The 15954-nt window shown below is 45.1% G+C and overlaps 1 protein-coding gene across 3 annotated transcripts in view; it reads left to right on the forward strand.

Annotated features, from left to right (window-relative positions):
• Window positions 1-15954, forward strand: part of SFXN5 (sideroflexin 5) — a 101130-nt gene that overhangs the window by 50470 nt on the left and 34706 nt on the right. For all 3 annotated transcript variants that reach the window (XM_049794367.1, XM_049794387.1, XM_049794378.1), the window contains exons 9-10: window positions 204-269; window positions 13369-13459. In XM_049794367.1, coding sequence (XP_049650324.1) covers window positions 204-269; window positions 13369-13459 — 157 coding nt within the window. The remainder of the gene's footprint in view (window positions 1-203; window positions 270-13368; window positions 13460-15954) is intronic.

Raw genomic sequence — 15954 nt, forward strand, 5'->3', positions numbered from 1 at the left:
ATTCCCTTTAACCTTGCTCATGAGGCTACAATTTTCCTTGCTTTTGCCGCTGCTAGATGACAGACCATGTGTCACAGAACAATATGACAAAATTAAACCTGTCTCTGGTTTAAAACAAATAAAATGAAAACAAAAAAGCTTGGTTGCATTTTAATAGCCAGAAGTTTGTTTACTGAAAATATGTTTTGTTTTTCTTTCCAAAGCCTTCTCCGACATCCAAGTTCATCCAGGGCTACTTGGGAGCTGTCATAAGTGCTGTCTCAATAGCAGTGGGTAACGCTTTATATCTATATATTTCACTACTAAGTAACTGCTCCCTTACAGTAGTACTGCAGTGCTTTTGAGATGTTTGTTTGAATTGCCAAGCATGTTTATCTTTTAATTGACAGAGTTCAGTCTACATAACCAGAAAATTTTTTAACCGCGAGGTGTTTCTGTCCGTGCATGCCTGAACTTTTCAACAGAAGGAGACTTCTACTGCTGATGGCTTCCAGCACATCCTTCACTGTGCACTGCCTGGGCCTCTGCACTGTGGCTTTGCTGCTGGGTGAACTCAGATTATCCACACATGCATTAACCGGTCGTGAATTAGCCTAGTCCAAGTTAAAACAGTGACTTTGAGGCTGCAGAGTGATAGTGTGATGGCTGACATGCTGAACAAAGGCAGGCTTTTGGAGATACTCTCCTGGCGGATCAGCACCTTGAACTGAAAGAACCACAACACTTGAAATGACATCTTTCACCTGTGGACAGCATTCAAGCTGGAAACAGTGTTCAAATCATAGCTGAAGTAATCTGTAAGAAAGGAGCTTTTAACACTGCAAAAGTTATGGTCTCTTGGTGCAGTCATCAGGCTTTTAATACTCAGGTTCCCCAGAAGCATACGTTGACATCTTTAGCAGGGTCAGCTAATTCCCAAGGAGGCAGGTACATTTTTCAGGAGCAACTTATGGAAGTTATTTTTTATGTTGGGTTTTCAAGTAAGCCTCTGAGATGTACGGTTGTACTTTTTCTGCTGGAACATTAGACATCCCACAGCAGTTTGCATTTTTTTTTCCTCTGGCCAAGACTTTTTTCCCTTTTTCTCAAGCCACAGACATCCTTTTCCAGGCATTTTTTCTGCAAACAGACTGTGCTATGGGAGGAGGTCAGCACTCAATCTGCTCACCACACCATTTGTACCCAGATTCCCCAATTCACCTTTAGCAAAAAGCTTCATGGGCTTGTTTAGATTTCTTTACAAGGTAAAATGTTTGTCTAGAGCAGACTGGAGGAGTCTGTTAGGAGAACTATGGAGGCTGGAGCTCCTGGCTGGGAACTGGCAGTGAGCGGTTTGGCACATCATGTCCTCAGTGGACAGCAGAAAGTCTGCAGAAGGCATATCTCTGTTCTCGTGCAGCTGCCAGACAGCTTTGCAAAGGGTGTAGAGTTGGTGTGCAGTTTTGAGTGGAAACTGTCCATTTTATTGGATACGCTTCTGCTTGATAGTTTTCTGTATTGCTGGCTTGGCTTGCTCACTGGTTGCCGTACTGCTCCTCTGTATCACCTGTATTATCCCTTCACTACAGAATTAACCCAGACTGTGCACACAGACCAGCCTTGCGTTGGTGTTAGCTCCCACGCTTCTTAACTCCATAAAGATGTGTCCACACCAGCTCCACGCTTTTGCAGCTGAAGTACAACCTGAGTCCCCATCCCACCAACTGCAACGCTTTGGTTAGCAGCCCTTCGCTGTCCACAGTTTCCTGGTGTAGCATGGGAGAGCTTGACTGTCCTCCTCAGTCCTTGGTTCAGAATTTTTTCCACCTTGTGTATTAGTAAAGTGAAGCTCTCCAGCTTGATGTGCTGCTGCTGCTCACAACTTGCCTTCCAACCCCCAGCGCAGCTGCAGCAGAGGGATGATGACTGGTTCCACGTTGTTGGCATTAATGCTCCTCTCCGTTTTGGCAACAGGGGCAGATAGAGGGCAGGAGACACGGAGAAGTGATGTTGGCAGAGTTTTGTCACCCCGAGAAGCTGACAGGCTTTGGTAAGGAAACCACTTTGGGCGGCGTGTGGAGATGTCCACGTTGGGACAGCTGCTGCAGGTCTTTAAGATCTCTGATTCCTCCTAGGCTGACTGCAAAGGAGCTGAAGCAGAAACATAGGTTCAGAGTGCAGAAGTGACTGTCAGTGGTGCTGTGAGAAACACTTGTTCTCTGAAGCAGTGTGGAAAACTACACCCAGACTTGTAGATAAAAGAAATTGCAGCAAACCAGCAGTGGCCTGCTGTTACTGCAGTGTGGCTGTCACCGCTGGTGATGTGTGGGTGGCTTATCAGTCTGCTGATGGTAGATCAGCTCTTCATCCCATGGTGGTTTGTGCCTCTGTCAGTTGTACCATTTGCTCCCTGGTGGTGAAGGAGCTGATGGTCTGTACAGAGCAATAAGCTTTGAATAAATGCAGAAACTGAAACGATGCTGGGATTTATCTGTCCATCTAACTTGCAGGTGCATCTCCAGCAGGAGCCCCAGTGCTTGGTTATCTTGCACACCTCAGCTGTCCATGATGGGAGACCTTTAAAAGCACCACAAAAAAAAAAGACAATGCCACAATATTCTGTACTTGGAGCATTTCAGGCTTGTGCAAGAGGAAATCTTTCAGTGGTGCTGAGAGGGTGTTTCTGCCTTCTTGTGTAAGTGCCACAATGGCCCCACCAGACTGGGCTTCCACTGCGGTGCCCTTAGCGTGTGTGAAGAGTATCGTGAGCTCTGTAATAGCAGTGGTTTTGTAGCTGTGGTGCTCTGAGGGTCAGAATATTGTTATGGGGAGGCAGGAACTTTCCTCAGATCCATCAATGTAGTTGGGGGAGCAGGGAAAAGCAGCAGCCTTTATGGATACTTTCTCCTTCCTGATGTTGGAAGGAGATCTTCCAAGTGGAGCATGCTATGGCACATAGGGTGTGCAAAAATGAGATGAAGTTACTGTGCACTGATGTCCCCGTAGTGTCCCCCATAGATGATCCATTGGGGACACTACTGATGTGTGTGTTACTGCAGAATAACTCGTGTCCTGATAATCCGTAGCAATACTTATTGCGTGCTCAATTCCCAGTGCAGAGTAGCCTAGAGAAAATCCTGCAGAGCAGGGAGTGATTTTTATATTGTAAATATCTGGATTAATAACCAGCATCTCCTCGAGCATTTTTTTTTTTCTTAAATGATGATGACAAATAATATAAAAAGAGCCCTGAGGTTCATTACATTGGATTGTAAGGCCTCAGCCCTCATTAACTGATCTCTGCTGTCAGTTAGCAACAAATCACCTCCCAGTGTGAGCCTATTAGGACCAGATGACCTGAAAACAAGTGCCACTGCCTCCAGTGGTCTGCTGAGACCCAGTATTAATTAAAGCGAGCCCCTTCCATGTTTGCAGTTGGCAAGCGACATGGGGAGAAGGCTCACAAAATGACAGATCAGTTGACTTGTGATTGTGCTTCCCATTGTCTTCACCTTCCGTGTCTTTATCTAACGAGAGGGACAAACAAATTGCTTTCTCACATGTACAGAGGAGCAGATTTTGGCTTTACGCTTCTTGCATTTAAACTAGAAGTCTTAGCAAATCTTTGCAAATAACCTGATTCTTTTCCCATTTTAGAGAGAGAGGAATTGCTGTCAGGGAGAGGCAACACTTCTCTCTTAGTTCCAGTGCTACGTCTGGGACTCCTGATTTGCAGCCCTTTGGAATGAGGTTTTGGAGGAATCAATATTTTTTTTCAATATTTCAATTTTGTTTCCCCAATATTCCTTTTTTTTCCACCTACTCCCAGCTCAACCGGATTCACAGCATAGCTTCATGCAAGGAAAACTATGCCAGGTCTAGAATTTTCCCTCCTGTGCAGTACTCAGGTGAAGCAATCACTTGAAGTAATGCTAGAAAAAACATCAGAAGGGATAATGGTAAGACTGAGTGCAGGCAAAGAGGTGAAAAGGCTGATGTAATAGATCTCTTCCATCTCTAACTTCTTACGTGACATTTCTGCACCGTCTCTGCCACCAGGCACGTGCCAAGACCTGGGCTACCCGCTCCGCACGAGCGTGCGACATCTCTGAGCTTCACTTGCGGCGGACAATATGTTTAGAGGAGTCTGATTACCGTTAAGTGACCTAGATTTCTGTTTCTCCTTCTGTGATTGTAGTTTATTTTTATCACATTCTCCATACACCAGCCTCCTTCCTGCATTTTCTTTTGATTGCTCTCGTTTTACTGCTTTTCTGAACACTGAGCGGTAATTGTTTTGTTTTTTTTTTTTAAACAATTGACTGGATTCCTGTGATTAGGCCTTATTTTCTGGTATCTGGCTGCTGTTCATGATGGTGGTGTATGAAGTGCAATTAATACCAGCTGGTTTTCCTAAGCAAGGCAAACAAAGGCAGAGAGTGGTAAAAAGGCTTGAGAAAGACCAAGCAGATTTTAAATGTTTGGGGTTTGGGGTTTTTTTTCCCCCCAAATATTCTAGCGCCAAGAGCTATACTGATCAGAGGGTCTGTAATTATACAGAAACCCTTTCCAGCATGCACACATGCACACGCATGCACACTCTTGCTTTCTGTTAATTTTGTCATGCTTTTAAAAGGTTAAAAAAGCTACATAATCAAACCCAACTTTATTGTTAATAACTGGGTTTTAGCATATTTTGTAAGTAGGCTTCATAATTTCAGATCCAAACTCAATTTGCTACTGTATTGCTGATCCATTTTGCTTCTGACTCAGCTCTTCAGTACTATGGCCTTAGACTGTAACTTCAGTTTGAGGTCAAAAGTGATTCTTGTGGCTGCAATTAAATGCCTGCAAATTAAACCAGATCCAGACAAGGGCTGTGAGCAGCTGCTCTCTGGTTTCTGGGTTGTCACTGGTGCTGAGACCTGTATCTGGAGACTGGTGGTGTTAGCCCAGGGGTTGCCTCACCTGGAGCCCATGGTATTGAGTCATTGGGTTTCTCTCTACGTTCTCCTTGAAGCATCTCACAGCCATGGTGTTATTGCCATTGATTTCCGTAGTCTTTGGATCAGAGCTTTATACATCAGGTTTTTAATTTCCACGATCATGGCTTCAGGTTCTGCCAAGACCAGCTCCAAATCTTGCTCCTTATGATACTAAAGACCCTGTGCAGACTCTCCAAGGGGTTTCTCTCTTCTGCCAGTATCTTTTGGCCACATTTCTGACATCTCCCAGTAAGCAATGCATTGTCACTCAGCTTGGTGCCCAGGTCATTAGCTTGTTGTCCATCTGTTGTCCACTCCATGTACCCTGGAGGTGCCACGTACATCAGTACTGCTGGCATTGTCCTCCCCTGTTCACAGGATGGGCTCTAATTAGACCGCAGCAAGCCTGGCAGGCATACAGAGTGTGTTTTACATATATAGGTGTATGTAACTTAACTAGGAAACGTCTATTGTGACTGCCTAGGCACAATGGCACTGATCTCCCTTGTGATAGGGGTTCGATTCTCCCCCGATGGAAGGGGAAACAAAACCCTTGTGTGAGATCGGGCACCTCTTAAGTGGAGAGACAGTGGGGTTTACCCCAATTAATAAAGTAGCCAAGCTCCCTCCTTCCCCTTTCAAATATACCAGGGTTTGTAACTTCTAACAAGGTTTTTATTAAGTGCAAGTTTGGGATTTATGGTATTGTCAGTACAGAGGCAAATAAATACGTTGTTCTCCTTAGCAACCTGAGCTAAATTCTGACAAAAGTAGGTGTTTTGTCTTCTTTTGTATAAGAGAGAGAGATGCAGTGTCATGTAACCATGACTGCCAGCCAGGCTGTATGTTTTGTATTGATCTATACACTTAAAATGTACCTGCTCAGGACTTGGAACATTTCCTTTTGGCTTACCTTACTGGATAACCTTGGGTTAAATAAATCAGGTGATTTAATGCCATTAATAACTTTGGTGCTATCAGCTACTAATGACTCACCTTGGAGTCTCTGCCAGTCGTGGCGTACGGGAGGGTGTTTAAAGCATGTCTTCACAGGCAGATCCAGGTCTTTGCATTTTAAAAGTGCCTCCTTGCTTCCTGACCCTAACTCCTGACTCCAGGCAAGCCAGCGGAGGTAGGGAACTGATGCCAGTATGGTGTACTGATGCTCTGGCTTACTGTATTACTGTATGGTGTGCACCTGGTGCTTTCACAAGGTGTGAAAGTATATGGAGTTAAACTTGAATATGTATTAAAACAAACTAGGTTAGAACTGGAGAGAAGCAAGACAGTTTTAATAACCTAATCTGGTTTGCTGAGGTATCCCATGATACTTTTTTTCCTTGGAAAATTGCAAGGGAAAAATCATTCCTGCTAGTCTAAAGCTTTGCACAGATCAGTTTTAGGACCCCTGACACTCTTCATCTTGGTCTGTTGGTTTGGATACGTTTTCATCCACCAAACTGCTGCAGCAGTCAGAGATGTTGCCTCCCTTCAGCTGCTTGTCACCCCTCTTGTCCCTAGAGTGGCTGTGCAGAAATGGAGTGTGTGAGTGCTTCTTGGCTTTGGGCAAAGAAAAACATGGCTTAGGTGGGTCTGTGGTAGCAACCAGCAGAGCCAAGGTGGAGGTTAGTCCCTCCAGCCGCTCTTGCCTACCTGCCTGCTGAAGGCTAGTGCCTCCATGAGCCCACGACAGGAGTTCAAAGAAGAAACCAGCAACAATCTGCTGAAACTAAATGCAACTAGACCACGTGGACAGGAGCAAAGGGCAGAGCTCTCACTGTGGAATAGCGTATGATGTGCTGCAGTAGCCTCTGGCACGCTATATGGGAGGCCCTGCAGATCTTTGGGGTGCCCCTGGGAGTTTGGGCTTGGTTCTCAGCTCTGTTGCACAGTTGGGGAAAGGAGAGAGAAGCTACATGACTTGGTGTTGGGACTCATGTAGGAAACTCTTCAGACCAGAAGCTCAAACCTAGATGCTCCAGGACTCAAAATTTCTGCTCTCACAGTGGGAAGTCACTACTCTCTGTCGCGGGGGTCTTAGTAAGTCATCCTGGGGCAACTTTCTTCTGTACAGAAGCCTTGGTGATGTTATTTCAAGAAAATATAGCTTTTTCACAACTCCTGTAGTTACTGTAGGGTTTCTGCAGAGCTTCTGAATTCTTGAAACATAATAATATGTCTTTGAGATTTTTGGTTGTATTCCCACGGGGTTCATAGGTTATAATTTGTGCAGGAATCTCAGCTGCAGTCGGAACTTGTCAAGCACAGAGGTTACACAAAAATTATAACTCCTAAATTTTATATTTAGCTGTATCAGAAAAAAAAAGTTTTGTAGGAGTCTAATCAGCAAAGCCCAGTGTGGGTCTGAGAGATCATATTAAAGCAGAGGCTGCTTCTGGACAAATGGACATTGCAAAAATGGTATTTTTAAACAAGCTGGATTCCCCCCCCCAAAAAAAAATTAGCATTTTGCAAAATCAAAATGTGCTTTGTCTTGAAAACATCCCTAACAACCCAAGAAATTCTCATGACCACATAGGATTTCAGCAGAAAGATCTTATTTTTCTTCTCCTAAGGAAGATGAGAGGTGAAAACTGTTCAAGCCCAAGATGATCACTGTAAAATAATATTAGTATTGTAATCATTGTATCACAGCCGGCTTTGGCGATACCTGCCCTTGCAGCCCCGACTCCCACAGCTTAACAAACTGTATCACTGGTACCACTTACAAGGGATACGTTTGCTCTGATATGCAGGTTTAAAAATCTTCTCACGCTCTGGAGGTGAGAATAGTAAAAAGTTATATTTACAGCTCTGTCCTTTCAAAGAAGGACAGGTGATGCTTGGGGGTGCCTAACCAAAGCTAGAAGGAGAATCTAAGAACTTTAATTAGATGAATTAGAGTTGTGCTGGCTCATTACACTTATAAAATTCATGAGCAATAAAAAACCCAGGATCTTGATTTTTTTCTTTTTTTCCATGTTCAGGAAGGACAGGAGCTTGTTGGACCAAGTTTTTGGTCTCGACTGCATGCAACTCAGGGCAGGGAGATCATCCTTGCACACAGCGCTCCGGGGCAGAAGCCCTGCTCTTTCCCGTGTCGTCAGTGCCACCGGCCATGGGTTGTTCCTCCTTCCCCGTTCCCATTGCACACTTAACTCACACACACACGCACACACACACACATGCAATTTTTCACTCTCCTCTCTAGGTGGAGGCGCCCCTGTGGATTTTTCTAATCCCAGCTCCTTCTTCCTGATAATTGTTTGTGAGCCGTGTGGAGCGGCTGCATTGACAGCCTGCGAATTTGGTGTGATGCCCGTAATCATCTTGTGAGACGGCATGGGAGGCCACCCACTGCCCTCAGGACTATCTGCCACTTAGGGCAGTCAAGAAACACTTAGAAGCTGGAGGAAGTTGGTGCAAGGTAGGGCGAGGGGGCAAGGGATGGGAGGGGTTGGAGCATGGCTGGGCACCTCGTCAGCAGTGAACCATTGCAGGGAGCCAAGAGCAGGAGGAAAATTACAGTAGATTGGCGGAGCTGGTGATAAACTTCTGTTTGCTGCTTAAAGTTTTTAAATGAAGTGGTACCCGGCTCTAAAATCTGGATACCTGTGCTCAAAAGCTCCCATTCCTGCAACTCCTCTAATGGTTCACAGATAACAAGTTCAGATACCAGAAGACACCAGAAGAGAGTGGTATCACTCAGACTGGAAACCCAGCCCGGTGATTCCTCCATTGAGCCCGTAAGTCATGGAGCTGTAGCAGCCATTTCCCAAAGGCACAGTCTCGAGCCTTTGGTGTAGTGGAGACAAAGGCATGGTACGCTCTGGGGAGGCACCCTGTGCCCATCACCCTGCCTCTGGGCTCAGGAGTACCTGGCAACCACTGAGTCCTTGCCGACTGCCACCTTTCAAACTCCTTGTTCTTCTCTGCAGCGTTTTCTCTCGTTTCACTGGTGTGTCTTTGCTTCCAGCAAATTTGTTCTCATCTGTGCCCTTTCCTTCTGCCCCAGCCCAGCCTCACAGCACCCAGGTGTGGTGTTGCTTCTGTACGGGGTCCAGATGCATGGAAAACTCAATGTTGAAACAACAACCCTTTGTCTTGGGCACGGGACCCCGCCATCCTCGTCTTCTTTCTTCATCACCTGCCAAATCAAGTTTGTCTCATTATCAGCATTAATCCCCTCTTTTCTTCCTCACGCCCCTCCTGCAAGCTTGCTTCTTTCTCAAGACTCCGCTGTTTTCTTCCACTGAAACATCTTAACTGTGGGGCTAGTGTGGTCATCCCTTCTGCAGTCATCTTGGATGTGACTCAGGTTTTCTCCTTTCCTTACTCTTGCTGCTCTCTAACTTCCTTCTCTACTCGGATTGTTATTGCTTTCCCTTCCCTTATACTCCTCCATTCTGTTCTCCTTGACTTGGTAAAGCTCCAGTTGGTAAACAGCCCAGTTTTCCATCTCTCTGCCTCCATTTTCACCTCTCAGCCCTAATGAATGATTTTTTTCCTTCCTTCTCCTAATGCTCTTTTCTTCAGTTCGACTGTATGGGACTCATCAGATCCAATTAGTGTTTTAATTCAGCAATCTGGTGATTTGAAGGCTGAAGGATAAACTTCTTTGGAGCCAGTCCCTCCTTCCAAGTTGACTTTCTAGGTTGCTTGGAGCAGCCAGCTCCAACTGCAATGGTCAGGGTTGTCCAATACTACTGGAACCTGGAAAAATTGTGTCCCTCACAGTCTCACCAATGCAGTTAATGAAGTCTAGAGAGCTGCTCAGTGACATTTAGGTGGCGTCTTCTACCAACTGATGGCCACCTTGCCCACTGGACTCCTAATACTCCTTCATTTTATAAAAATTCCATCTCAAAATTAAGTGAAATAACTTCTTGAACTGCCAATGTATTTACTGCTCTAGAACTGATTTAAGAGGTTTAGGGTTGGACCTTTATCAAACGGCTCGGTCGTTGCCAACTTCAGGCATTCAAAAGCCATCTCTCAGGCTTCAAAAATCTTAATAGTCATAAAGGAAAAAAAAATAAAAATAAAGCAAGGATTTTTTCAAAAAATCCTGTGCTTTCAAAATCCATGTCTTGGTGACCATGAATGAGGTCAGAACTTTTTGAGACAAGAAGGAAGAGAAAAAGAAACAGAAATCTTGGTTTATTATTACACAGTCACTCTAATGATGTCTGATGGTACGGCTTCAAGTACGGCAACATCACAAACACTATCCTTCTGCTGAGATAGCATTGTTGGTGCTGAAAACAAAGCAGGTAGCAAAATAAATAGCAGGAATTCTTGGCATTTGAAGAAAAGGGAGGAAGGCCAGGGTGCTGCTGAAGGCATAGTAGAGCCCTCAGTAAGGTTGGTCTCCCATCGACAGCGTTCGGCCCCAGTTTTGTGTTGCGAGACATTAGCAGTCGTGGTGTAACGTATCCCCCATGCCTACCTTGTCGGGAGACTGTGTCACCCAGATCAAGGAAGTGCTCTGGAGACAGAAACCTCAAAAAAATAGGCAATTTGAAAAAGCTGGATTTTTCCCCTAATCTGGGTGATGGTGCAGGAATACCCCAAACCAGTACTGCACTGAAACCAGTACAGCAAATCCATTCCCAGAGCTCCCAACTGCAAGAGCACTTGTCTTGCCTGAGTTGAGACATCACCAGCATAGATATCTTCATCTGAGCTGCATCCCTGGACTCCTTTGATAGTCAGCAGGGATGAATGGGCACTGTTGGGAATGGGCACTGTTGGGAACATTTTGCGTGAGCACCTGTAGATGTCTGTCTTGGGAAGAGAATAAAAACCCTTGAAAGGGCTAATTTCTCTGTACTGGGCTGCAAAGGGAGCCCGTAGGACAAGAGGAAGTGGTGTCAAGTTGTGCCGGGGGAGGTTTAGATTGGATATTAGGAAAAATTTCTTTACTGAAAGGGTTATCAAGCACTGGAACGGGCTACCCAGGGAAGTGGTTGTCACTATCCCTGGAAGTATTTAAAAGATGTGTAGATGTGGCACTTGGGGACATGGTTTGGTGGTGGACTTGGCCACATTGGGTTAACAGTTGGACTCAATGATCTTAAAGGTCTTTTCCAATCTAAATGATGCTATGATTCTACGACGTTTGGTGTGATGAATCCCACCTGACTCTCTGTTACGTGTTTGTACAGTGCCGGTGTTGTAGATCCCAGATCTGTGACTCAGGCTGTAGGCAGGGTGACGATAATAATAATACTCCTGCAGTTGTTTTCTTAGTGATGAATTTGCCTCGATAGTCAGTGTTCTTCGGCCAGCCCCTAGGAGTTAAACTCATTAAGGTCTCCTTGTTGATGGCCCTTTTGCTTACGGTGGTCTGAGGCTGAGGAGTACCTGCTCGTTGTTGGATGCTCTCCTTGACCTGTTTACCCTCGTCCCACTTCATGACCTGTGGGAAAGAGTTCACAGATTGGCTAAAGCAATTTCAAAACTGTAAAAAACAAACCCTCATTAGTTTCCTAAATCTAGTCCTTGTGTTGGGAATTTGGGAGATTGGATTTAAATCTATAGCAACATTTAATTTCATATTCACAGCAGGGTGGTTGCTCTAAGTGGAGGAGCGAGTTCATCTGCAGCACCAAATTGAATCTGAAAGTAAAATGCTTTTATTACCACTAGCCTCACAGCGGTGTTTCTCCCAGACTCATCTTTTATGTTTCAAAAGCTGCTGCTCTTCCACTTCACGGTCTAATCCTTCCATCAAACCCACAAGCAGAGGCTGCAAACCCAACAAAATTTGTCATCTACACAGATGAACTGTATCCAGGCCATAAATACCCGAATCCATGGGGCAGTACTAGCAAAGCCAGGCTCAAGACTGTCTTACCTTTACTCTGAAAGCCACCCATTTTAGATTGCTTTACAGTTTCTGGAAGCATTCAGATTTTGCAAATAGGCATCCCAGCACTTGGAAAATGTAAAAATAATATCATTCAGTCATTTTTGAGGGGGAAGAAGATTAAGACAAAACCCTCATTCTTGCCCAGACTAAGAAGAACCACCATGGCTCTCTTGGGCTCAGCACTACAGTTGCAGTGGCTGAGGACAGCAGGAAGGGTTCCTACATAGGGTCCTGGTGAAAACCTCATGGGGCTCTGGACATGCTGCATGGGTTTTGAAAATCAGCACTCTGCTTATGCAGGGCTTACCCAGCAGTTGCGCTTCTCAACATCTTCCTCTCAGCCTCCAAAAAGACGAGATGCGCTGCGGATGCATGTATAATGTAGCAGCTTGCAAAATATGTTCTCCCATGCTTTTCTTTTCTTTTCTTTTTTTTTTTTCTTTTTTTTTTTTTTTTTAAAAGCCCCCAAATCACTATTTGCTGGCAGGTTTTTGGCTTTGGCTGATTTTTTTTTTTTTATTTTGCTGCATTTTTGGCTGAAAACTTTTTGGCCAGGCATTGCTAAAGACTTCCATTTTCGGCCTAAAATTCCCAGTTTGGGGTTGTTGGGTTTTATTTGCGTGTTTGGGGGTTTTTGGATAAAAAAGAGAAAATATTGTGAGGGAGAGTAATTTGAAGACAGAAGTCATTCCCTGTGAATAGGTTTGTTTAATTAATAACCCCAGTTCTGCTTGAAACAAATTTTGGTGGAAATTCTCTGACTATCACTACTATCCAACCACGCTGAGGCTGACGAGGCAGCAACTCTCCTCCGTGCTGTTTATATTAACATATGCAATGGCTTAGATCCCTGCAAAACTGTGGAGAGCTCTGCATTATTCAAGTGTTGGAGGAGGCAACAAAAAAATGATCCATGGTTATAATAAACTGCCTGCTATCTCTTGTTTCTATTAATAGCTCCTCTATAGCCCAAATGTTTGCATTGGAGAGGGGTGGTGTAGTTTGCACAGACCCTGGGAGGAGCAATGAATTGTGTTGGGCCAACCACCACCACTGATATTTGGCTTTTTCCTAGCTGTGTGAGGACTCCCGGCGCAAATGATTTTGTGCTGGGTGGGGAAAATGTCAGTGAACTGGGTAAAAATGCAGCTAGGGGCATTTCTAGAAGGACTGAATGGCATTGCAGTGGTTTCTACCTTGTCTTTTAGCTAGAAAGGGTTTAAACCCAATGGTTGGGTTCAACCCTTCCTTTAAACCCAACGGTTGGGTTCAACCCTTCCTTTAAACCCAACGGTTGTGTTCAACCCAACGGTTTGGTTCAACCCTTTGTTGAATAAAGGGCTGAACCCACCACAGCTAAACCCTGCAGCATGTGTGGGGTTTAGTTCTCAAACTCTTCTGCATTAGGAGAGACCCCCATCCGTGCCCCTGAAGACCTCTACTGCTGTCTGCAGCCTGTGGCATCTGCCCTGCTCCTTGTAGCTAAATCTTTATGCTTCTCTGTTTTGTTTTGTTTTTTTCTATTCAAAGGTGGGCCTTAATGTTCTGGTTCAGAGAGCAAACAAGTTTACCCCCGCCACTCGTCTCTTGATCCAGAGGTTTGTGCCATTCCCTGCTGTTGGTAAGAAATAACACCTTTTCTCTATATTCACAGTGTGGGCTGTAAACCTACCTGTGGCTAAAAGCCACTGGGATGGACACCTAACTCCTGTCTTCCTGCTTTATGCTGTCGCTGCCATGTCCCCTCAGTGGGGGTCCCTGAGTTGGTGCAAACAGCAACAGGATGGTGCAAAGCAGCATTTTGGTGGGAAAATGATGCAAAGCTGCTGGTGGACACAACTCACAAGGCTTTGTCAAGCTGCACTTTCCACTCTCAAGCAGTTTAAAAAAGGATTGGGGTTGATTGGTCCTTGACTGTCCAAATTTGAGAGCATTTAATTTGTAAGATCTGATTTGAATCATGTCAAATTGATTCTTCAAATAAGCGGTAGCATTAGGGGTTTTTTTACAATAAAAATGCAATGAAATGCTCCTACCCTGAATATACAGATTTCGAAGAGCCACTGATTAAAAAAAGACCGACTTATGTGAAGAATTAAGGCTGCTGCTGGCTTGCTGGAGCACAGAATAAACCCTTCTGCTTTTTATCAGATAACTGCTCAGTGTTTGAGAGAAGGGACACGCTGGACTCAGCCTTTGCTGAAGCCTGTGGTTACAACATTCAGCAAATGATGAGTTATTTTAGCTGTGAAGAAATCGCCAGTGGTGTTAGGGTAATTTTTTATATAAACTTATTTATTTTTAAAGAAAGTGTTCAAGCATGGAGGAAATCAGTAAACAAAAGGGTTTTGCTTGCTGTGGCAGGTCTCTTTTCAACCGTGTTAGTGCAAAACATTCCTTTAAGCTTTTTCCTTTGCTGTGCAAGGGCCATGTCCTCAGAGCTTCGCTTGAGGATGCCGAGACTCTTTATCTAGCTGTTGCTCTCGGTTTCTTTGCTCTTTCTGCTCCTTTTTTTACAGAGAGCTGGTTGCTCAGACCCTCCAGCCTTCAGTTCCTAAGTTGCCAGGGTTTTTTTTGCCCTTTTCTGCCAGAAAAACAGCCACTTGCCCTGTCTGCAGAGCAGGGGGTGATGGAGATTGTGGTCTTTAGGTTGCACTCGGTCTTGTTTCTGAGCACTTTGCTTGTACAGGGGACATCTGTGGACATTATCATTGTTTTCTTTGAACTTTCCTGAAATATATTTTTAGAGGGTTTCAGCTTTCTTTTGATTATTATAACCAGGAGGGCTCTAGAGGTGAGTGCAAGACCCAGGAGGCAGCTCCAAGGCTGGGTTTGAGTCAGAGATGCACGTGGGAAGTCTTTGCTGCCAGCTTGCTCTATTTTCATACCAAGGTGTAAGGAGAAAGAGGTTACGCTTGTGTCGGCATTGATTGAGGACCCATAATTAATTTGTTTAGCCTGTAATTAATTCTGTAGTTGCTTATTTTATTTGTGTACTGTCATGCTTCGTTATGTGCCAGGACATCAGGAATCCTCCCACTAATTGCCGTTTTGTGGTTCTGAAAGCTGCAAGTTACTGGTTTGCAGACCTGGACAAACTGTTTAATTAAGATGTGTCTTCCCATTGCTTTTGAACCACCAGCCCCCAGCAAAAGGGCGGAATTTCACTTTTTGTATGTGAAAAGCCAGACACTGGTGTACAGCTCTTGCTCCACTACCGTTAAGCAGTTTTCTCCTGGCCTTTTTTTGCCTCCCTCTCCCAGCAACCTCGGCCGAGATGTGCTAGTTGATAGCAGCTGGAAAACTGGAGGTACGCATCAAAGCTTTACGGTCTCTCATCCTAAGGGGTCATGAGAGATGGAGACTCGGGGAAGCGTAGCTATTGCTTGGGTGGAAGGCAACCAGACTCCTAGCAGAGATGTTCATAAAGACTCTTGCAAAGCTTTGAGAAGCTCGGGTACGCACTGGGAAAGCCAGTCTCTGGGTCTTACTGCCCTCAGAGATGCTCTACATGTTGTGTCTGTCTTCTCTGGATCATGTAACAGTTGTCTTTGCCTGATAAACTAAACCATATCTGCAGAAATGCTGCTTGTAGGGCATATTTAACAGAAGTGGTTCCTCCTTGAAATTCCACTCTCACCGTGAGACCCTGAGACAAGTGCAGGGCATGGGGATGTATCTGCAGGGGGTCTGCAGACCTCACTTGTGATAACACAGACTGCGGGCAGTTAGGAAAGCACCCAGGTAACTAGTGCAGGCTCTGATTGCTCCGATCCCCATGCCACGGCCAGTGGTGGCACTAGAGCAGGGTGCCGGGAGGTCAGGCTGCGCCCTCACCCTCCACCAAAGGTAATTTGTAGTAGCTGGAAATCACAAGTTGCCCAAAAAATTCTCCCCAGCCCCAGGGGACGGATTCAGGAAACCAACCCAGGTGGAACAGCTTACGGAAGTGGCCAAGGCTTTGCATAGCCAGTGGCTGGCTTGGTGTAAAAGGGGTTTACACTTGCTGTTGGCCACTCTGGAACGTGATCTGGGTGGTAAAGTTGTATTCTATGAAGGTTTTCAGTACAGAGAAGGGAAGGAGTATGTCGGTGCTGTGTTCCTGAGAGCTGTGAT

The sequence above is a fragment of the Accipiter gentilis genome, chromosome 3, assembly GCF_929443795.1.
Source record: "Accipiter gentilis chromosome 3, bAccGen1.1, whole genome shotgun sequence".
NCBI lineage: Eukaryota > Metazoa > Chordata > Aves > Accipitriformes > Accipitridae > Astur > Astur gentilis.